Consider the following 21,614-nt stretch of genomic DNA (forward strand, 5'->3'; position numbering starts at 1 on the left):
CGACAGTTTCCGACATGTATCTACGTGGTTCAGTTATTGTTCCCGAGATGGCTTCGCGCGCTGACGACGCTTATTCACAGATCTAGGGAGATAATGCAGCGGCGAACAAGGATGAAGAAGGGTCGAAGTGGAGAAAACCTGAAGAGACGCAAGGGGTTTCTCGGTAGTGTTTGATAATTCTCCATGGGCTCGTTAACGAGTGTGACTTTGGGGGAATCACATGCGTCATTTTGCTGGCTATGGTATACGTTCAGGGTTGAAAACTTTGGAAACCTTTCTTTTTGTCTCATCTCCCACACCACCACAGTATTTTCATTGCATTATTCGAAGACACACCGTAAATACTGGGCAAGGCTTATTTAATTTAGTACGCGATGATGCAGCGTTACAAGACATTAATCAGTGTGAAACCGATGTTCAGATATGTCCCGCGAGATAACTATATATATATATATATAGATCATTCTCTATTTCCAAAAGAGAGCATATATGAATTTGATGTCTCTCTACTCCATCAAACTCGGTCTAATCTGTCCGGTAAATCTACTAACATACAGCATATCAGAGATTATGAATGCTCTACTTGCCCGCCTTCAATCTCTTCTGCTCTTTCTCTTCCTTGTTTTTTTTCTTAGCTGCCTCCTTCGCCTTCTTCTTATCGCCGTTAAACTCATAGTCCTCACACGGCAACCACCAGATAAACTTCTCCTTCCTCCCAATCGACTTCAGACATCTTTCATACACCTGCCTGATGTCTTGGCAGTGTGTAGCGTACAGAAGCTTCCGCTCCTCCTGGTGGTAGGCTTTCAACGCTTCGAGCTGGCATTGCCAGCACACGCCGCACTTTGACGAGTTAACGTCTACTGGCACATGCTGCACCAATTTCTCAGAGCCCGGCACTACAGTGATCGCTTCCAAGTAGGATCGAGGTGCTTTGTTCTTCACATTTGGCATGTCAAACACTCCGTTTTGGACATTGGGGCAGAGCGCCGTCTCGTGGTTGACCTGCGGCGGCCCGTTCAAAGCTGGGTTATCCCATAGGACAAGGGCAACATTGTCTTTGAACTTCTGAATGTCGGCCTGCTCGTACCGGAGGAGTTGCTTGTAGGCACCGGCGTATAATCCATGGAGCCTGTGTCGGTGGTAGTTGTAGGTGGCTTGAATGCAGAAGTCGTTGTAAGGGATAGGTGCGACTCCTGGGGGAGGCTTCGGAACTGGCAGCAGGCCGGTGTCCACGGGTTTTGCGAGACCGAAGATGTTGCGTACTTGCTCGACTTTCGATCCCTCGATCTCCAGGGTGCTTGTTGGCATGGGTCTAGGGTCATCGACTACTGGCCAGCCGCGTCGGAGGAGGAATCTCTTCCACTTGCTGGGGTTCGGTTTCGGTTGCGGGGATGCCGTTGTTGCGTTGCTCGTAGTGTGGTCTGCCGGTAAATCCTTGTTTACGGCATTGGTAGAAGAAGCTGTCTGGGTTGGTCCCATTTGAGTGGACTCCCCTGGATTTGACTGCTGCGTTTGCTCCATTGTCTCGATAGTTTTAAGGGGCGCAGTGGGAAAGGCTCGTGTAGCATATCGGATTACTGTATGGCAATATAATTGAATCTATGAAAACTATGTAGGCCATGATGTAAAATTACAGAAGGAGAAGTTGTGCTTAAATGTCCTTTGGAAAAATCCAAAATCAACGGAGAAAGGCTTGTGGAAATATCTGGAGGTCAAAAATTTAGATTCATTGTAGCCATGGATCAAGCAATATGGAGTTTAGTATTTCCTGGGCCCTTCCTTCTTCGGCACCATCCCGACTGGTGGGAATACTCTAATCGCAGCCTCTTTAAAGCTTTGAAATAAAATCCACGCATATACATCATATATCATGTATATGGCTTTGCAGCGATCTGTACTGTAGCCATCAGCCACTCCTGTATCCATCTTCAGCTAACCACCTTCTCTGACTTCGAGCATTTCAAGTTTTCGACCATACAATACTGCACCCCCCAAGCCACCAGCTGTGCTGGCAAGCTTTAGGGTCTGGCAGCCGAACAATACGAAGAGTAATAATGTTGCAGCTATGCACTGCAACCCTACCGGTTCGATCAGTATTGGTCTGGAACCTGGGCCGTTCTGTCGACAGGGCGCTGGATACGACGTTAACGTAATGAAGTCTTTCAATACCTTGTTCATTTGGCCACGGCCGATCCGTCTCACCTCAAATTACGTAACCTTGAATATACTCTTTGCCGGATCGCAACCTCCGAAGGAGATGTGTGGCGCCTGCAGGCTTACTCCGCCCCTAGAGCTCAAGGGAAGGTGCATATTGGTATCGTACCTCGCCTGGTCCCATGCCTTCAACCTTTGCCACGGCTGCTTTTTAGACCACGTCTAACCTTGGAACGGAAAATACTTAAGTACCGTAAAGCCCTCAAAGTCCACATCCTCCTGTCTGCAGTTTTACACATTCGCGCCAGCTCGAAGTGATCGAACCCTATATCAGAATGGCCTCTTCCGAAACAATGTACGGACTCGACCTCCTCGACAGGTGCAAGGACCATTTCCTTCTGTGGATGCCAGGCCTCGAGCTTTCAAGTGATCCGCCTCAACTCGTTTTAGGGACATACGATGCCGCTACCCAGACCTTCACGCAAGTGGTGCATGAACCACTATCTCAGGCGCCAGATACTACCGATCTTTGGCAGCTAGCCCCGAGCTCTGCACGTTTGAGTCTTTCAGATGGAGCAGTGTACCACTACTGGTTCGAAGTGGAAGATACCTCGCCCGACAAAAGGGGCAAGATGCACGTCACAGATCCATTTGCGCACACGGTCGACTACCGAAAGGGGCTTGTATGGGGCAGTGATAACTGGCGACAGCCTGCTTCGGTCATTAAGTTTCGGGACGGACATCTGTGGCCTTGCGACGTGGACGGCATCTAGCCTTGGAAGGCGCGCCAGGCCGATATCGAGAGGACAGCTGCCAATAATTACTTAGTTATATATGAGCTCCCAGCCTCGTGGGCGAAAGAGGGCACTGATGAGCGAGGACCCAAGGTCGACGTGGGAACACTTGCCGACGTGCGGGCCTTGTTTGATCCCAAAGCCGTAGGCGATATGTTCAGATCCGTGGAAACCGTGAATACGGGCGCTATTCTGTTGGACCTGGGCATAAACGCCTTGGAGCTGCTTCCCCTCGCTGATACGAAGACGAGGGACGAATGGGGGTATGCCAGTGCCCACTACTTTGCCGTTGATACGGATCTTGGGTCGTCGTCTCAGCTGGTTGGTCTGGTGGATCTCCTCCATGAGAAGGGCATCCGGTTCTTCACTGATGTCGTTATGGCGTTTGGCCACGATCCGTATGGCTACATTGATTTCGACCAGTATCACCTCCGGCCGGACGACGAGAAAGACAACCCAGATGCCTACCAATCGCATACAAGTGGTGTCTTGAGAGATGCCTATGGTGGTCAGAGCTGGAGATATCTCAAGACAACAAAAACGTACGATCCAGAGACCGGACAGAAGAGAGATGTTCACCCATCATGGGCATTCCACCAAGCCCATCTCACACGCTGGATGACAGACTTTGGTGTGGATGGTCTGCGACTCGACTCAGTCAACAACGTCGGAAACTGGGACTTCGTGCGTTCCTACAAAGAGAAAAGCTGGTCCTTGTTCAACAGCCGATACGCGTACCCAGATACCAGCAGGTTCCTTGTCGTTGGCGAAGAATTCAGCATGCCCGTCGAGATGATCTCCAGCGGCTATCTCAACGCTCTTTGGAACGACCCCTTCCAGGTGCGGGTCCGCGCCGCCATCCTTGGCAAGTCAGCTCGTGGCGACAACTTTGAATGGACAATTCGAAAAATGATCGACTGCACACTTAATGCCAGTGTGCCTTTCACTGATGGCGCCCAGGCGATCAATTACATCACCTTCCACGATGTCGAGGGGATCCGGAAGGAGCGCTTGTGCAATTTCCTCGAGAACAACCAGATCTGGGATAAGGAGAAGCGCGCCAAGCTTGCGTTTGCGTGCTTACTGACGGCAGTGGGTATTCCCATGATATTCGCGGGAGAGGAGTTCTGCGACGAGCATGACCTGCCGATCCAAGAGAAGCAGGTTGATCCAGTTAACTACAGCCGCAAGTCAGAGCCGTGGAGAAGCGATGTGTTTGAGGACGTCGCGAATCTGGTAAAATTCCGCAAGAAAACTCTGGCTCTTGGTGATGTCGATACGGAGTTCATCCACGTGGACTCAAGCCGCGGGGGCAAGATCATGGCGTGGAAGAGAGGGGCCCAGGGACACGCGCCCGTTGTCGTCGTTGCGAACTTCTCGGGCGAGAGCACGCCCGGTCAGGAGTACTATGTTCCGAATTGGCCGGACAGGGAACGTGATGACTGGAGGGAGATCACGCAGGGGAGGGCGGTGCCCAGAGAGTGGGTTGGCAGGGAGCCGTTGATGGAATGGGAAGCCAAGATATATACATACTGAGATAGTTGTTCGGGAGAGCGCCAGTGAAGGGCCAAGCTGTTGTTGGAATAAAACACGTCTGGCTAGAGAGAAGACCAGTTGAGAATATACGATAACTTGATTTTCATGTATCCGTCGATGGTGAGCACAGCCATGACCCAGAGCAGCGCGCAATGCTTCCGAACAAGTCCTGTGAGACTGGGAGTTGGACATGGCTGTGTGAAAGCTTCAATCTGCAAGACAAGAGTCGGCAGAAGCGCGACAGATGAGCTGGGTCAACGGTGAACGAACCAAGGAGCTCGGCAGCACTATCCAAGTCGTGAAGTTTCTGACGAAGCGCCCATATGAGTCAACCACAACGTGACACAGACTGGATCAGATAATTTGGTGGAGTGTTGTCTAGTTAGATCCATGTACATGCAGCTTTGACAGCTCTAGGAAGCTGATGGACGTCTCATCGCCTTTACGGCCAAGTGACAATCTGACGGTAGCCCTTCAGTCTCAACGCCCTGATGGGGAAATGAATACCATGTCAGAGTTCTGGAAGACGTTGACCAGTAGTGTGGGCTGGCGCAAACTTACCACAGTTCCCGGAAATGATGAGGTCAGAATGTGGCTTTGCGCAAGAAGCTTTTGGCTGCCGCACTATAGAATTTGGAGATCTGACATGTCCAATCCATTGGCGCTGATGGAACCCACACGCCGGTGAAACGGTGGATTCATCTCCTAGGCTGCTAGGGGTTTCGTAGCGCCATTGGCCACTGGGTTGACCGACGCGACACGGTCAAGACGGCGCGTAAAAATGCCGCCCGCCCGCGGTTTCTCAGTCGATGGTATCAAGTCAATTGGGCATTCCAGCCAATCATTCGCATTTGTTCGTCTGACCCCACGACAGCGTTGCTCTTTCAGCTCACACATGACAACAAACCGCTTATGCGCTTGCCTTTCTGGGGTGCCGTATCCCATTCGTTCGTGTGGACGCATGGGCTACCCACTGCCTTGCTTTCGTTGTTGACTTTGCGACCCGTATTCTCTCGTAGTCGGGAATCTGGTTGTTTCTTTTGGGCAGGTTGACTGATGCTTCACCGCCCCAAAGTTCACGAGGCGAACCTTCCTGGGAGCCGTCAGTGCTCAACACCCAGCCAGCGGGTCCCAAACCGTTCCTCCCCCGCTACCGAATTTGATGTCATTTCCTCCACCGCGGGGGCCGTGAGTTGAGTTCTAGCGACAGAGGAATAGCAAGATCGCATTCAGGAAGCTGTCGCCAGGGCAATACCCTCTTTCCAGCGCAAACTGGTTCGCTGTGTTTGGGTCTTGCCATTCATCCGGCAAACTACCTTGCCTTCTGCTACCGCCATTGCCCTTGCCCTGCCCACGGATAGGCAGCATTGGAGCTGCGAACGCACGATTTCCGAGTGGCGGTATCACGGTTGACGAGGATACGACGACGAAGACGACATGGCGGACCGAGACTACGACGACAGCAACGAGTCCTTGGACCCAGAGTTTCTGTACACAAAAGAGTTTTGCATCGGAGGTGGCAGCTTTGGCAAGGTGTACAAAGGGTATGTGTATACTGGCTTGATGTTGAGCATGCATCAGTCTCGCCCGAGTCTATACTGACGCTGGCGCAAGTGTCGAGAAGAGGAGCGGCCAGGCTGTGGCCATTAAGATCATCGACATTGAGAGCGCCGAAGACGAGGTCGAGGACATCATACAAGAGATAGCTATCCTCTCCGAGCTGCAATCGCCCTATGTTACCAAGTATTACGGATCGTATGCCAAAGGCGCCGAGTTATGGATTGTCATGGAGTTCTGCTCCGGTGGGAGCTGTGCCGACTTGATGAAGCCGGGCATGATTGGGGAGGACTACATCGCCATCATCATACGGGAGCTGCTCTTGGGCCTGGAATATTTGCACACGGACAAGAAACTACACCGAGACGTCAAGGCTGCCAATGTTTTGTTGGGATCCAACGGGCAGGTCAAGCTGGCTGACTTTGGAGTCTCCGGACAGTTGTCCGCAACCATGACCAAGAAGAACACCTTCGTCGGTACGCCATTCTGGATGGCGCCAGAGGTCATTAAGCAGTCTGGCTACGACCACAAAGCAGATATTTGGTCCTTGGGCATCACCGCGCTCGAGCTTGCCAACGGGGAGCCACCATACGCTGATATTCATCCCATGAAGGTGCTATTTCTCATCCCGAAGAACCCCCCGCCGAGGCTAGAGGGTAACTTCACCAAGGCATTCAAGGACTTCGTCGAGCTTTGCCTGCAAAGAGATCCGAAGGAGAGACCCTCTGCGAAAGACTTGCTGAAGCATCCCTTTATCCGGAGAGCCAAAAAGACGACTTATTTGACTGAGCTGATCGAGCGCCACAGCCGCTGGAGGGCTACGCACAAAATGGACGACGATGATTTGCTTGACGGCGGCGAGGATGTACGGGAAAGACAGCCAGTGAATGAAGATATGTGGGACTTTGGCACTGTGCGGCTGGTGGGAGACCGTGGAGGCGTGGTTAATCGTCCTGGTCTCAACCAAATGGATGATTCCGCGAGAAACACTCGGGCATCGCGGCCTCTGGAGAGCGACTATGGCGAGAAGCCCCGCATGAACTCGCCAACCAAGGTGCAAGACTTTGCGACTTCGTCTGTTTCTAGCACTTTGAAGCCGGCAAATTTGGGGAACTCGCGCCAAAGCTCGCCACAGCGAAAGCCTGTCCCGGGGGTCACGCCTTCGTCCCCGACAAAGGTGCCTCTGCCCACGTCACCGCAGAAGCAGCAGTACCAAGATCAGCAGAGCACCCCGCGGCCTTTGTCAAAGCAAGTGCACCCCGTGCCACCACCCATGGGTTCCCCGGATTATGACAGGGCCTTGCAGGAGCAGCTGCAGCGTGACTTAACCCACCTCAACATTGCTCCACCACCGCAACCTCAGTTTAGGAGCCCACAGCCATCCCTTACCCCCAGGACTGCTCAATCGCAAGCACAACAGCAGCACCATCAGCAACGAGTCCCATCTAGTAGGGTCGGATCGTTCAACTTGCCTGAGATTCCTCCGTACCGGGGTGTCCCACCGCCGGCCCCTGCTTTACAGAGGGTTACAAATCAGCAATCTGCGCCTCAGTCACCCCAGGCGTTCGCATCTAAGGCCCAGCCTAAACAGCTGCCAGCGGCGCCCGAATCCTTCCCTTCGCCAGCCCCAGCCAACCCGAATGGTGAGCTTGACGCACTGAATGACGTCATCTTCCCAGCATTGGAAGAAGCCTTGAAGCGACGGCAGATTAGACTACAGCAGATCTACCGCAATGACCAGGTTGTGACACCACAACGGCAAAGGGCTGAGGCAGCTCACGACAAGATTCGCAAGCATGTTTACAAGCTTGCCAATATCTGCAAAGAGATCGACCGACTTGATAAGAGCGAGCCTGTAGGCATGGGTAAGGACGTGGGCACATTTTTGGAAGGGCTACTAGAGGAGATCCTGGTCAGAGTAGAGCCCTTGGATGAGGAAGAGGGGCATGAATAAAGCGTTCATGCTGTGATACGGCAAGAAAGCAGACCGCTTGGCCCACAACCTGCTCTGCGAAGTCATCGATTTTGCGACTTGAAAGGGGGGAGGCTCCCGCCAAGGTCTGGCTTGTGGTTAACGATGAGAAGATGAGAAGAAGACGACCCCCAGGCTGGAAACAGGTTCCAGCCCGTGGGGTTTACATGATTGAATGTGAGGAAACGCTGTATTATACCCAGACATCATGGATAGACTCGTGTTATTGTCCTTCGGCGGCAAAAGCATTGGAACCCATTGCAGAACTATCGCTCACAGGTTTTCTCGGTGACTGGGAGCATGTTGGCTCCTTGTGCCCTTACATGCCTAAATCACCAAGTCTGGCTCATCACGGCTTCTAAACTTTTGGATTACGCGTTACGAGTTACACGTTCAACACCCTAGGACATCTATTTATTCAACCTCGGCGCCCTCTCCGGATCCCTCCAATACAAGCACGCCTCCCTTCTCAGAGCATCTCTCTCCACCACCGTCCCATTACCCGGCTGCACCACCAACTGCAACGGCGCCTCCGCCTCCAGCCCATACGACGTGGGCACATAATTAGGCCACTCGGGACTCCCAGAATACCGGTACGTATTCGGATCGCCCGAAACCACAAAACTAGCCAGGTACGCGTGGTACACGTGTCCCACCTCCGGGTACTGCGTCGTCGGCTCGTCCCACGTGTACTTCGTGTCCGACGTGTGCGGGATCCCCTGCCACGCCGGCCACGAACTGTTTGTGTTGAACCGGAGTTTCCACGTCGGGACCCCCGCGGTAGAAGCACGGTACGCGGTTTCTTGGCCAGGGCAGATGTAAGCGTAGTCGCTCCAGGCGGCCACCAGGCGGTTGTACTGCGTGCTGTTGGGAGAGTGGGCAAAGGGGCTGGCGGAGTCGGTGGCCGGGTCGGGATACAGGGAGTCAAGGAGGGAGAGGTCGGTCGTGTTTAGTTGGGGGGAGCAGTTGGACATGTAGTCGAGGAAGTCCGAGTTGGTTTCGAGTGTGCCGGGGAGGTAGTACTTGCCCTCGTCCGTCACGGTGGACGTGATGGTGGGAACGTGGAAAAAGGTCCCGTCGTAGCCGGATTGCGAGCCGGGTTTCTCGAGGAGGGGGCCCCCGAGGGTGGGTTGGAAGGGCCAAGTCATGGCCGTGGTGTACTTGTAGTACAGGGACGTGCTGATATTCCGGATGTCGTTGATATCCGCCGCGCGGAGACAGGCCATGGCTGCAGCGTTGTCGGCTGTGCCGTTGCAGCCGAGGTACGACATGTACTCCGCGAATTGGCGTTGGTACAGCGGATATGTCGCGTTCGGGAACGCCCTGGCGGTGACGGACCCGGATTGGTGGATGGCGCGGGCAAACAGGGGCTTGCCCGCATCCTCAGCGTAGTTATGGAAATAATGGATTCCTGTTGAGTGACCTCCAGCTGACCGGCCACCAATCGTCACTTGGTCCGGATCGCCCCCAAAAGCCTCAATATGCTTCTGCACGAACTGGAGGAAGAGATGCTGGTCCGTAAGACCCAGATTCAACAACCCCTCCTCTTCGAAAAGGGGCGAGGGCAGAAATCCGAGCGAGTTGACGCGGTAGTGGAAATTCACCACCGTGATGGGCATCTTCGACGACGCCGCGAACGCGGCCCCGTCGAAACTATGGTAGCTTCCAGAGTAGAAGGCACCGCCGTAAATCCAGACCAACACGGGCAGTTTCTGGTCTAGGGGCACGCCTTGGGTGCGGAAGACATTGAAGTTGAGACAGGACTCGTCTTGTTTGTCGAGGCTGGTGAAGGAGGGGTCTTGGATGCACGACTTTCCGTACGCAGTGGCCGCCTTGGTGCCGTTGAAGGGTGCTGGCCAAGTGACGGGCTGGAATCGGTTCTCTCCCACGGGCTGCGTGGAGAAATCCATGCCGAGCCATGCGTCGACTGGGGCTGGGAGTGCATGGCCGGTGAAGGTGCTGTTGATGACGGTGCCTGAGAACTGGCCATATCCCTCAAGGGCAACAGTCTTGTTGTTGCTATACAGGGCAGTCGAGGAGGGAATCTGCCATGCTGCGAGCAAGGCGCTCAGGGGCTTGGCAGGCTTCATGGTCAGTCCTAGATCTGCTGCGTTCGCTGATCACCTTGAAAGCGAGTAGGAGAGCACACACATTTCCATTGTCGGTCCATCCGCAGTGCTTTATGTCCCCAAACTGATAGGGCGCCCAGAATATCAACAACACTAGAGGTAAATACCTCAACCCACAGGTCCTTGAGACTACCGGTCCAATTCCATGATCCGTGATCTTTTCTGTAATGGAAGCCATGGCGTTGCTTGGCAGGACCCGCCTTTTCTTTTACAAACTCCGGTGTTCAATGGCATGCTTGATAGAAATTGCAGCGTCACGCAGCTCATATAGCATGAGGTGGAGCTTGCGGGATACGATTCAGCATCGGCAGGCATGCTCCCCTCGTGCATCCGCTTTGCCCCGTTCTACGTAGGAGCTCCGCTGTCCGGCCTGATCCCCAGCTGAGTAATGATAAGCACATCATCCCCGCTCTACTGGCCTTTAGCACAGCGCGTCCAGAGCCGATCCCTGTTTTCCGGCTTCCGTGCTGGGTATTCTTCTGTGTGCGAGATAGGAAACGGTGAATGAGGTAATTAGTAACGTACAACCCCACCTTTCCGGCCACATATTGCAATCCAATTGAAGGTATTGGAAACAGTGTATTCAACATACTATTATAGCTATTCAGGTACAATCAGCTCTAATAGAAAGCTGTGCTCTAGGGCTTCCTGAGGTATAGATCTGATAGATTCTGACGCCTTAGCTGGGTCCAGTATTACCTGATTCCGACGTTGTACCTGGTCTCGTTGCCGTTCTACTTCAAGGGCTCGATCCATCGCTTCCTTAATCTGTACAATGTTACCAAATCGTTCATGAGGCCCTAATCGTACCTTCTTACGTGGTTTGGGGCGTAACGAAGTTATAGGGTAGAGCGTGGAACGCCCCATCGGAGGGAAGCCTGGCGCTGGGATATCCCTTGATTGATATCGTTGAGAGCGCCTTGAATCGAATTTTCTGAATATCGAGGCATTGTATAATAATAGCCAATACCGATGATAATCTGTTGTGCCGAAGGTTGTTGTAGTTGGCAGATTAGGTGGCCGGAAACGTGGGGTTGTACGTTATTATTGCGGCTGAAATGAGACATCGATATTGAATCATACAGACCGTGAATATCACAATGAATGAGTCTGTTAGACGAAGAGCGGGATCCTGGGTGCAGTCATCTGCTGTAACCATAGGTATGGTGATATGATGAGAATGAACATATTTAGTATCCACACGGGACACTATATAACCTGTCTATTCAGTGACGACGGGTGTTTAGCAAGCATGGGTATTTTCATAGGGTTAAACTACATTCTACGTAAATATATCGCGGAAAATGATTGTTTTTTTGCTAACCCCCAAAACGCACTGGTCTTACGGTATTGGAAATGTTCCGATTTTGACAGGGAAATTCCTTGTATAAACAAGGACACCATATGAACCTGAAGATCAGGTGCAACTAGTCCTAACTGATAGAAACCCCAAACCACAATATTCATCACTCACATGGAAGATTCGAGGTGCTTAGTATGCAACTTTACTAGCAGCAACAATGAAGCATTGATTAACAGTGATGGTAAGGCAATACAATCAAAAGAATGATTTAGAGCGTACAGCTGGAGGGGCAAAGGCACTAAAGTATCTCATGTGTACCTCACCATGGCCTCATGCCACGGATTCTGCAATACAAGCCTTAATAAGCACACAATCACATGTAATCATCCTGCCTGTCTGTAGCGTAGTGTCAGCCTTCAATCGCACCTTATTGGGCGCTTCGGTATCGTATGTAGCAAACATCGCCTGGAAATCCAGGGCTATTTGAGAATATATAAGGGTCTTTTCTCATTTGATTGGGAAAACAGCTGATGGTCACTTTCATCTTCCATTTTCGGGATTCATCACATCGTCACGTTCACGCTGTTGTGTATCATACCGAGGCATCGGGTAAGCACGGAATGTCCCGCCGGTCCAAAATATATTAAAGAACTGTCTAGATCGGACTCATATTACCGAGCAGATAACTTGAAGCCAGAATCGGTAAGAGTCACAATGCGAGGGGAAATGTAGGCACTGTCGGCCAGTCGCTCAATAGAAGTTGACTTAAGCACTTAGCCAATCTATGCCGTTAGCAACTCACTTGCCTGCTTACTGCATACTTTCGCCTTCTATATTACCCAATTTCCACCATCAAACAAACCAATTCACTATGGACCCTCTCAAACACGAAGCTCCAGGCTGTCTAGTCTACATCAACGGCTACCCTGGCGTCGGGAAGCTAACCATCGCCACCCACCTCTGCACCCTCCTAGGCTCCAGCCGCGCCCTCCTAATTGACAACCACCAACTCATAGACCCTGTTACCATCCCCCGCTCAGCAGGAGAAGCATACTACGCCGAGCGGCGCAGGATACGTCAAGCCGCCCTCGAAAACTACGTGCTCGCTCCTCAAATGCAGAACAAAATCATCGTCTTCACTGACTCGCAGGTCGTTGGACCAGTGGGGCCAGGGGTAGCGGCCGAGTTTGAAGCCGCGGCGAGGCAGAGCGGAAGGGCCTTTTTGCCGGTTTATATTACTTGTTTGGAGGAGGAGAACTGGAGGAGATTGGGCAGTGAGGAGAGGGGCAAGGGCGGGAAGGGGAAGTTGATGGACGTGGATATTCTGAAAGGAATTATTCGGGATATGGAGTTGTTTCGGTTTGCTGATGTACCGGGGTTAAGCATTGACGCGACGACACGGAAGCCTGAAGATGCAGCAGGGGAGATATTGTTGGCGATAAAGGATATTGTAGGGCTTGGGGAATGAAAAAGAGGTTGTTGGATAAGTTAGTAAAAAGAGAAACGCGGCATTTGGGGGTGTTGAGTATAAGTAGACGAGTATATCAGGAAGAGTTGCAGTAGAAGCTCTCTAAGTCGACAGCGCATATGAATTGTGAGGAGGAAAAGAAATGTGCCTTGTGTAATTTACATTTTGTTTCTTCACCCAAATATCAGCGATTGTCCTATGCTAGTAGTTACAATAGAGGCTGGTATAACCACCAGAATGGTTGGCATGTGCAGGAAATATTTATACGCGTTAGGCCAACTCCAGAGAAGGTATATGACCACGATTGAAGGTTAATTACAACACCTTTCTAACCGCCTTATTAATTAAATGGTGTATGATACCTATTTTCAATGGATAGTAGTTAAGCTAAGTATTTTGCATGATACTCTATAATACTGGCACTCCGCTGTTGGTACCACGGTTGCTTTGTTGCCTATTCTGTTATTATTCACCTAGATACCCACCGTGCAGGATCACTTATATTCACGCTGCACACCATTGATTCTAGGACCCAACATCTTTTTATTTAGAGTACTTGATGTTCTCGAGCTGGATTCCAATTTCTACATACAACCAGCCCCAAACCAACTTGGGCTAGAACCGCCGCTTTTTGATTCCTCAACCTTCACTTCCAAAACTTCACTTCCAAAACACACCGTCGGTATTTTCAGTTAACCGAAGCCAACACTGACCATCGACCACTATTCTTGCACCTTTCCAAAATAAATCCTCGGTCTTCCATATCGAAAACAATGTTGTTCATATACCCTTCCCAATCCACCTTTCACTCCCTACCAACCCACATAAAACCTCCAGCCATGGAATCCAACAGCCAAGGCCGTAGGGGAGACAGAATCAATTCTGATTCACGATGGCCGTATAGCCGACTAAACCGTGCTGCTGCGTTACCCACGAAAACCTCAGATCAGGGCGCAACCACCGTTCACGCCCCCTCACGTCAGCCCATCTTCAATAACGATGCCAACTCTCGCCCTGGCTTCTTGCATAGAATGCCAGACCACAAAGCCAGCCCCACCGGTCTAGATTCTTCACTGACGCCGAACCATCTCGTCTCCACTGGATCTACATACGAATATATCACGGGACCGAATAGCCCGAATTATAGGGGTAACTCTAATAATCCTGAGAACTGGGGAGCTGACATCCCCGTCGACGAGAGCACGGCCTTATACCTTGTCAATTTGCCCCCAACTTGTACTCCCCGAGAGCTCTTGCAAGCCATCCGCAATGTTGGCAAAATCCACGCGTCCAGTGTCTCGCCTCCATCCGGGCAGTATGATACCTCTGCTGCAAAGCTGGTGTTCTGGACTCGCGCGGCGGCTGAGAAGTTCATCGACCTCGTCAACCGTGGCGAGTTTTCCGTCAATGGATACATCCCAGTGGTCACGATGAACAAATTCAAAGCGCCCGAGCAGCCCGCGAGCCAACACTCCCGTGTCTTGCAAGTCTCCGGCCCGAGCCAAATTGTCCAGCAGGACTATCTCGAGCGCTTCTTTCAGAAGACGTTTGCGTATGACCTTGATGAGTTCGTCGAGATGTACCGCACCGATACCACCACCCGTTTGGAGGTTCGCTTCTGCTCCTACAGACACCAGGCGTCCAACGCGTACAAGTATATCGGGAAGGCACAGCGTGGAGAAGAAATTCCTGGAGTTGATTTCACGGACGAGGAGAAACTGCATTGGCATAAAGTTCGGGTCTTCTGGGGTGTAGACCCCTCTGCTTGATATCGTCTGAGACTAGCCCAAAGCTAGTAATGCACGAACTTGGGGTTGCGCTTGTACTCTCTTGAGGCTAATAGTTAGAAGTTTACACTAATTTCGAGGAAGGTTCCTCAGATGGTTCATGTTGGCTCTAAGAGCTTCATGATGCACTTGAAGCCTGTTTCGGCTTTCGACAGTTCGGGGGACTGATATGCTGCCAAAAAGAAGGCTTTGAAGCTTGCTAGGGTTAAAAGCCCCAATTTCGACTCACTAACAATGAGAGACCATCTATAGATCCTTAGCATAATTCAGAACCTGAGATATATTTTCAAACCATCGGGTTATATAGAAGCCCACAAGTGATGTGGCGGTGAGCAGGCGGCTGATCCCTGTAGTTGCAACGTCAGTCATCCTAGGACATGCCAAAGCCTATATTATCTACTATACGCATTAATTTTCTTTCATCATATAAACTCCTACTCTACAAAATACGTCTCATTTTAGAATCATAGCAATACGAATCAAGTTGTAACCCCCTACATGTCTAAAGAACCAAACGTAGAGGATGGAGTGCCTATGTTTGCTCTAATCTGTTCCCCAGGGTGACATGCGACGGGACTTTCTCCACGAAACCAGCATATTCATAATTTTGCCTACATTGGTCTAGCGCGAAGGAAAGACAATGGTTGTCCCTAAGATGTATCAATTTCACTTCAGCCGAGCCGGCTATTTGAGTCACTGCCTTCCACTAATGAATCACATGATTTTCATGATCGACTATGGCGTGTATCGTAGAAGAATCCCTCTATGTCTAAATTAACGTATTAATTACATTACGTAGATGGAGAGGCCACTATCTGGTCCTTCCATAACTGCTCTATGTATGTACGTGTTGGATAGAGCGAATGACTGCCGTATTGACTCTGCCCAGCAAGGGGCGAACCTTTATGGACAATCATGATAAACTTGAGGGCATTTTATGCTGTGGCGTGATCACCTTGCTGATCGTTGCGTGCATAACACAATTATTTAAAGTTGCCACACCCTTGGCTCTACAATCATGGCCTTGGAAGTTTGTCTTCCTTCTAATCACGTTTCCTTCACAATACCTGTGAGACGTGCTGACCATGGCAAAGGTCAAGAAACCCCAAAGACAAAAATACAAAGATGCACTTAACTCTATTGCGCTGGTGACGGGATGCTTCGCTCTGTGTGTCACAGTTCTACTCAACCTCGGTGACATAATCATCATACTACAAACCGCACTCTCGACCTTCAACTTCCTGTCATTCCCGACAACAGCAGGGTTCAAGTGTCTACCACAGCACTACACCACCGAAATCATATCCATCGACCCTTTACTCATCTACATCCAAAACTTCGTCAACCCTCAAGACATCGAGGGACTTCTGGAGTTGGGCGAAAACCGCTTCATCCCATCCGAAATATACCAAAACGGACAATTAATCAGGAACCCCTACCGCAGTTCCTTGAGTGCCCCACTCCCTTCCGACGATGCCGCCGTTTCTTGTGTGCTCGGCCGCGCGCAGGGCTTCCTAGGCACCATGCTAGACCCGAGTGCAGACGAAATGGGAGTCCCGCAACTAGTGCGGTACACAGCTGGCCAGGAGTACAACCTCCACCACGACTGGTTGCGGATTCCACAGCGAGCATTTGACGGCTCACCTCGTTCGTTCAACCGTATCGCGAGTTTCTTCGTCATTTTGCAGGATAATTGCACGGGGGGAGAGACATGGTTTCCGCATGTCCGGCCGGCTACGTCCCAGAAGTGGGGGAGAGCGGAGGGCAGGTTGTGGTGGGAACATGAGGATGGAGGACTTGCTTTCAAACCTGTGGTTGGGAACTCGTTATTCTGGGTAAACTTCCTGTCCAATGGGACCGCGGACAGCAGAACTGTGCATGCTGGATTGCCGGTGACTGGGGGGCTGAAGACCGCTATGAATATCTGGCCCCGGCAGTATAAAAATGATGAATAAGAATACGTTGCAACCATTGGGATACAATGCTCAGTTCGATGGAAAATGCAGTTAATACTTGTACAGTATTCGCAACAAAACTGTTACTACAAATATGGGTGCCCGTGGGAAAGAAGTGGGGGGACCAGCTATAAATGTATTGGAAGATGCTGTTCGATGCTAACGAGGAACTCCCAGGCCAATGTAGCCAGCCAGCCTTACAACTTTGCCTTCGACGCCCGCACATTACCAAACCCCTCCTTTCCTCCATGCTTTACGCGATCCCTCAAAACACGTCTTAAGATCTTCCCACTGACACTCTTTGGAATCTCGTCAATGAACTCAACCTCTTTGATCCACTTATGCCTCACCTTCTTCTCCTCCACATACCTAATAATTTCCAGCCCCGTCCTCTCATCAGGAACGTACCCCTTCTGGAGCACGACATACGCCTTTGGACGTTCCCCAGCCCAGTGATCCGGAATACCAAGAACCGCGCAATCTTCAATCTTGCCATGACCCAGCAGTAGATCCTCCAATTCCGCAGGTGCAACCCCTATGCCCTTCACTTTGATCATCTCCTTGATACGGTCCGTGATGGTGATGAAGCCTTCGTGGTTAATGAACCCCTGATCGCCTGTATGCACGAAGCCATCCTGATCGAACGTTTCCCGAGTCGCCTGATCATTGTCCAAGTACCCCATGACAATCTGTGGCCCCCGAGCCAAAATCTCACCGGGCTCGCCCACCCCAGCTTCGGATCCATCCTCCATAATCAGCTTGACTTCCGTACTGGGGACAAGGGAGCCCACGGTACGAGCATAGTCGTAGCTATAGGCCTCTGGTGGATGTGCCGTGATACACCCGCAAGATTCGGTCATGCCGTAAAGCTGCTTGAATCCAGTCGCTGGAAACTTTGTTCTCAGCAGTTGGATGATCTCATCGGAAATAGGAGCTGCCCCCGTGGTGAAGCGCTTGACACAGCTCAAGTCGTATGTATCTACTGTCGAGTCATGGACCATGCGAATAAGAATCGGCGGGACGATGAGGAGTTCTCCAATCTGATACTCGACCACCGCTGATAGCATAGTATCCAATGTGAAAGCAGGGATCGTGATGACTTCGGCGTTGAGGATGATAGGGAGATGCAGGATCTGAATGAGGCCGGTGATGTGGAAGAAAGGTAGAACGCCGAGGACCTTCTTATGGTCTTTGGGCGTGATGAGTTGCTTCTGTAGGGATTGCGCAATGGCGTTCTGGTGTGATATGAGAGCCTGTAGATGATGAGCATGAGCAATTGTATGAAGCTGCCAGAGGATACTTACAGCTTTTGGCAATCCCGTCGTGCCGGATGAGAAGCTCAGAAAAGCGCACACGTCTTTGTTCTTCTTTGCCACTGGGATGCTGAAGTGCGGAACTTGACCCTTCTCGCCATAACTCTGGCCCATCTTGATCAAGTCCTGGATCGTGGTGTAGCCGTCTAGCTCTCCTTCCAGCAAAAATATGTTCCGTTGCGGGATACCAACATTCTGAGCAGCTTTCACGGCGACTTGTATTGATGTCGGATGCGTTGCGAGGAACTTTGTCTTTGCCGTTCGAAGGGCATGGGTCATTTCCTCGACGTTGTAAGCGGGTGAAGCACCGGATACGACGCTGCCTGGACAGTCCTGTAAGTAGAGCCCACTGTATACCTGGCAAAAAGGTCTAAAGCATACCAACGCGTATGGCAGCGAAGAGAGCAACCGGGTACCATATCGTATTCCTGCTGAAAATCGAAAAAGTCTCGCCCGGCTTTAAGCCATACTTCCTCGTTAGGGCCGTGGAGAGAGCAATAGCTGCTTCCTTGACCTCTCTCCAATTGACCCGTTCCTTGCTGAAAGCATCGACATAACCGGCCAGGTCTTGCTCGACAAACTTGTTGAGCGGCGAGTGTCGAGAGTTGTCACCAAAAAGCCACTCCCAGATTGTCACATCCTGTGGCACTTGACCTGTGAGTTACTACTCCAAAACGGGAATATCAGCTACCTACAGTCAATATCTAATTGCTTGCTCCTGAAAACTGGCATGGTCGGTCGTTCGTTGCCCTTAGTAAAGCTTAAACCATGGTGCCGAGAAGACACAAAGAAATGATGCGAAGTTGTTCGCCAATCTTTCGGGCTGAGTTTCCGATTCTCTTGCTGGGTAGCTGTGCGGGGTGACAGCACGCTTGTAACTCAAGAGGGGCGCAGCAAAGGATGGTGGCTCAACACAGATGGTAATACAACGTCGGACTAATGATATTCTACCCTGTCAAATTTGCCTCTAGTCAAGGTGTTGGCGACGTAAGAAGAATATAATCACTGTCAAAAAGCCTGGCGCACGCGTCCAACTCAATTTCCCACTCACCTACACCAACTCGCTGTCAGTGGTTACATGCAATACCAGGCACCAGAAGTTGCTATAAAGTAGTTAGTTAACCCCCAGAAACGTATGTTCATTTACTGCGTAGTAACGTTTCCGGAAGGGCAGGGAGGTATAGCGACGCGATTTTAGAGACTAATAGAACCTACATTACTAGGATATTTTCAGCGACGAGTATACGGTGCCAAATTCTCTTCATTCTAGCATTGGCTGGGTCTGGCAAATTCTCTACAAGCGCTTTGATTGGAAGATGGTCAACTACGTAGATCACCCTGCTATCTCTACATAATCTAGGATCTTTATCATAGGGCGGAATTTACTTGCTAAGCGTAAGGGCTTTTCGTCCTCGTCGTAATATAGGATCTAGAGGAAGTCCTAATAACAGTATAAACTCCTAGCAACTTTTCTCAGTAAGATGACACTAAAATATATACATCTAATGCTACTAAAGAGTGGCTGCAACTCTATGGTATTTAGGTCATCGATTAGCTTGCCCATTGTCCTGATTAGTCGCCAGTCGAGCATATATAAGGCCCTTATTAATAGACTGATCGACCCGATGCCTAACCATGTGGGTGGGCAACTTCGCGTACGTGTTTATTACACATATCATTGAAAAGGCGAAGTATGGGAACAAGAAGCATATGTTATTATCAAACTTGGGTACGAATGGGTGTGTAATTGAGTTAACAACTAGGTGTTGAATGTTGGGGGTCGCCGAAGTGGAGCGAGTGTACGCCAGACTTTTGACAGTTACCATATAATCTATTGGAAACTTGGACGTCACTATCATGTGGCATTTCCGGCGATATGAAACCCTCAACACCTCAATCTGCGTACAATTGCTCCCATTTCGCAAAATGTATATAAGGGTAAAGGACAATGAGATTCACTTTACTTGTCATTTACTTGTATCAACAGGATGTCTACATGCTGTATAAATAACCATAGTGGTGTGCCAACATAAATCTGCATCAACGTGCCAAACAGCCAGCCACCGTATATGAGTTGAAATAGGAACACGACAAAGTCAACCTGAAAAACATCCGCTACACTGCAAAGCCTCTATGCTTGGAACCAGCGTCACAAAGTCATTCTGAACTTCAACAAATTCCCCTTAACAACCTCAACCTTCTTCCGCTCCAACTCCTCCATATCCCAAGTGACACTAATAAACCTTCCGCCCAACCAATCTCTCTTCTCCCGAACCAACCACACCATAGTATCCCCCGCTAACTCAGTAGTATCCACAAAGAGGCCTGGAAATTTGTCCGCCGCCTTGGCTGTTAAGTCGGTCAGAACATCCCCCGGATGCACAGAAATCGCCACCAGGCCCTGGTCCTGGAGCTCGAACTTCAGAATCTCCGTGAATCTCACTAGGGCGAACTTCGTGACTTGGTATGCGTTCAGCATTGGAAAGACATGGTGCGCCGCCGAACTCGAAACGTTGAGAATAGTACGCGTGGAAGACTTGAGAATCAGCGGCAGCAGGGGATGAGTAATGAGATACACGGCCTTTCTGTTGACCTCCCACGTTTCCAAGAATTTCTTGGGCTCAGTTTCGACGAATGGTGTCATTCCCTCACTGACGCCCGCGTTGTTGATGAGCACGTCGAGGGAGCCGTCAAATTCAGCAGCGACCGTTTTCGCGTCAGAAGTAACGGCGGCCTCGGATGTGACGTCGAGAGCAAAACAGAGGACCTGTGGTTCCGCTCTGCCAGCGGCTTTGGCGGCGGCGATGACTTCGGCTTTTGCGACTTGGAGGCCGGATCTGGCGACGATGGCGATGCGGGAAGCGCCTGCTCTGGCGAAGCTTAGGGCTATGCCTTTCCCGATGCCTCGAGATGCGCCGGTGATTAGGACGGATTTACCTGTCAAGTCGGTGTGGGCCAATGAGATGAAGTTATATGTATCGGAGTGAGAGGACGGCGTGAAGGCCCGGACGGTGGGCCAGCTGGTTGCGAGGGAGTCTTCTAGGTTAATCGACATGATGACAGATGGTGGTTGGTGATGGGTGACGATTCTTCGAGTGAGTTAATCCTTGGAAGTTGATTGATCTTAGGCCTGAGTGGTTCTTCAAAAGCTTCGTGGATTTTCATATTATATGTTTGGTACCACTTGATAATCGCAAGGTGACTGTGCTTAACAATCGCCGAAGTAAGGGAGTGGCGGACATGGATATGCCGAGATCACGAGAATTCCCCAACTTGTCGTCTAGCTACCCGCTCTTAGTGGATACATGTGGCCTGGAAACTCTCCGACTTGTCGTCTAATTATCCGCTTACGAGACTCGCAGACTATAGAGAGAGTAGTGGGAAAAAGTGCCTTGGAAACCAGGCACCAGAAATTTTATGCTCCAGTTGGCGACTTGTCAGACAAAATCGGAGAAATACATGTACCAACTGTGCCACCAAGGGTGAAGCGTCGATGCTTAACAAGACTATAGAGAGACTAGCCATATCAATAGCCGCTATCTAGCTAGGTCTATCGGTGTTGCAGACAATTACATGATGACTTGGATGTATGGCAGGGTGCTTCCCTCATATAGCGTGCCCCAACTCGGAATCCCTTACGTTT

The 21,614-nt window shown here is 50.7% G+C and overlaps 9 protein-coding genes across 9 annotated transcripts; 5 read left to right on the forward strand and 4 right to left on the reverse strand.

Moving 5' to 3' along the window:
* Window positions 1–534: 534 nt before the first annotated feature.
* BCR38DRAFT_511882 (uncharacterized protein) lies at window positions 535–1,607 on the reverse strand. The gene has a single exon (XM_040865038.1). The coding sequence runs from the start codon at window positions 1,522–1,524 to the stop codon at window positions 580–582; it is 945 nt and encodes a 314-aa protein (XP_040717093.1). The 5' UTR covers window positions 1,525–1,607; the 3' UTR covers window positions 535–579.
* Window positions 1,608–2,492: 885 nt separating this feature from the next.
* Window positions 2,493–4,487, forward strand: BCR38DRAFT_408099 (putative alpha amylase, catalytic domain subfamily; the record flags this gene model as incomplete). Its single annotated transcript, XM_040858231.1, has 2 exons — window positions 2,493–2,840; window positions 2,931–4,487. 2 exons carry the CDS (start codon window positions 2,493–2,495, stop codon window positions 4,485–4,487), a joined length of 1,905 nt encoding a protein of 634 aa, XP_040717094.1.
* Window positions 4,488–5,924: 1,437 nt separating this feature from the next.
* On the forward strand, window positions 5,925–7,998 carry BCR38DRAFT_408100 (kinase-like domain-containing protein; the record flags this gene model as incomplete). Its single annotated transcript, XM_040858232.1, has 2 exons — window positions 5,925–6,031; window positions 6,069–7,998. The coding sequence occupies 2 exons, from the start codon at window positions 5,925–5,927 to the stop codon at window positions 7,996–7,998; spliced, it is 2,037 nt and encodes a 678-aa protein (XP_040717095.1).
* A 428-nt stretch (window positions 7,999–8,426) lies between these two features.
* BCR38DRAFT_456760 (para-nitrobenzyl esterase) lies at window positions 8,427–10,323 on the reverse strand (the record flags this gene model as incomplete). The annotated part of the gene is made up of 2 exons (XM_040861956.1): window positions 8,427–10,035; window positions 10,253–10,323. The coding sequence occupies 2 exons, from the start codon at window positions 10,321–10,323 to the stop codon at window positions 8,427–8,429; spliced, it is 1,680 nt and encodes a 559-aa protein (XP_040717096.1).
* Window positions 10,324–12,319: 1,996 nt separating this feature from the next.
* On the forward strand, window positions 12,320–12,916 carry BCR38DRAFT_340299 (uncharacterized protein; the record flags this gene model as incomplete). Its single annotated transcript, XM_040855777.1, has 1 exon — window positions 12,320–12,916. The coding sequence occupies one exon, from the start codon at window positions 12,320–12,322 to the stop codon at window positions 12,914–12,916; it is 597 nt and encodes a 198-aa protein (XP_040717097.1).
* An 839-nt stretch (window positions 12,917–13,755) lies between these two features.
* On the forward strand, window positions 13,756–14,685 carry BCR38DRAFT_483787 (uncharacterized protein; the record flags this gene model as incomplete). Its single annotated transcript, XM_040863668.1, has 1 exon — window positions 13,756–14,685. The coding sequence occupies one exon, from the start codon at window positions 13,756–13,758 to the stop codon at window positions 14,683–14,685; it is 930 nt and encodes a 309-aa protein (XP_040717098.1).
* A 1,066-nt stretch (window positions 14,686–15,751) lies between these two features.
* On the forward strand, window positions 15,752–16,633 carry BCR38DRAFT_429332 (uncharacterized protein; the record flags this gene model as incomplete). The annotated part of the gene is made up of 1 exon (XM_040859959.1): window positions 15,752–16,633. A coding segment is annotated over exon 1 (835 nt), but the record flags the coding sequence as incomplete, so codon positions are not given.
* Window positions 16,634–16,754: 121 nt separating this feature from the next.
* On the reverse strand, window positions 16,755–18,805 carry BCR38DRAFT_522981 (uncharacterized protein). The gene is made up of 4 exons (XM_040865248.1): window positions 18,667–18,805; window positions 18,353–18,619; window positions 17,963–18,294; window positions 16,755–17,911 (listed from the first exon to the last, which is right to left on the reverse strand). Exons 1-4 carry the CDS (start codon window positions 18,701–18,703, stop codon window positions 16,856–16,858), a joined length of 1,692 nt encoding a protein of 563 aa, XP_040717100.1. The 5' UTR covers window positions 18,704–18,805; the 3' UTR covers window positions 16,755–16,855.
* A 1,115-nt stretch (window positions 18,806–19,920) lies between these two features.
* Window positions 19,921–21,257, reverse strand: BCR38DRAFT_429335 (short chain dehydrogenase reductase). The gene has a single exon (XM_040859960.1). It carries the CDS (start codon window positions 21,024–21,026, stop codon window positions 20,121–20,123), a length of 906 nt encoding a protein of 301 aa, XP_040717101.1. The 5' UTR covers window positions 21,027–21,257; the 3' UTR covers window positions 19,921–20,120.
* Window positions 21,258–21,614: the final 357 nt, after the last annotated feature.

Source organism: Pseudomassariella vexata (assembly GCF_002105095.1).
Source record: "Pseudomassariella vexata strain CBS 129021 chromosome Unknown BCR38scaffold_5, whole genome shotgun sequence".
Classification (NCBI taxonomy): domain Eukaryota; kingdom Fungi; phylum Ascomycota; class Sordariomycetes; order Amphisphaeriales; family Pseudomassariaceae; genus Pseudomassariella; species Pseudomassariella vexata.

Bases quoted from the DNA above. Each gene is read 5' to 3' on its own strand.
- BCR38DRAFT_522981 (XM_040865248.1), bottom strand. From the start codon at position 18,703: ATGCCAGTTTTCAGGAGCAAGCAATTAGATATTGACT. The intron at 18,295-18,352 runs GTATGCTTTAGA...AGGACTGTCCAG, and splicing joins CTTCGCTGCCATACGCGTTG to GCAGCGTCGTATCCGGTGCT. The intron at 17,912-17,962 runs GTAAGTATCCTC...CATCATCTACAG, and splicing joins CGACGGGATTGCCAAAAGCT to GCTCTCATATCACACCAGAA.
- BCR38DRAFT_511882 (XM_040865038.1), bottom strand. From the start codon at position 1,524: ATGGAGCAAACGCAGCAGTCAAATCCAGGGGAGTCCACTCAAATGGGA.
- BCR38DRAFT_429335 (XM_040859960.1), bottom strand. From the start codon at position 21,026: ATGTCGATTAACCTAGAAGACTCCCTCGCAACCAGCTGGCCCACCGTC.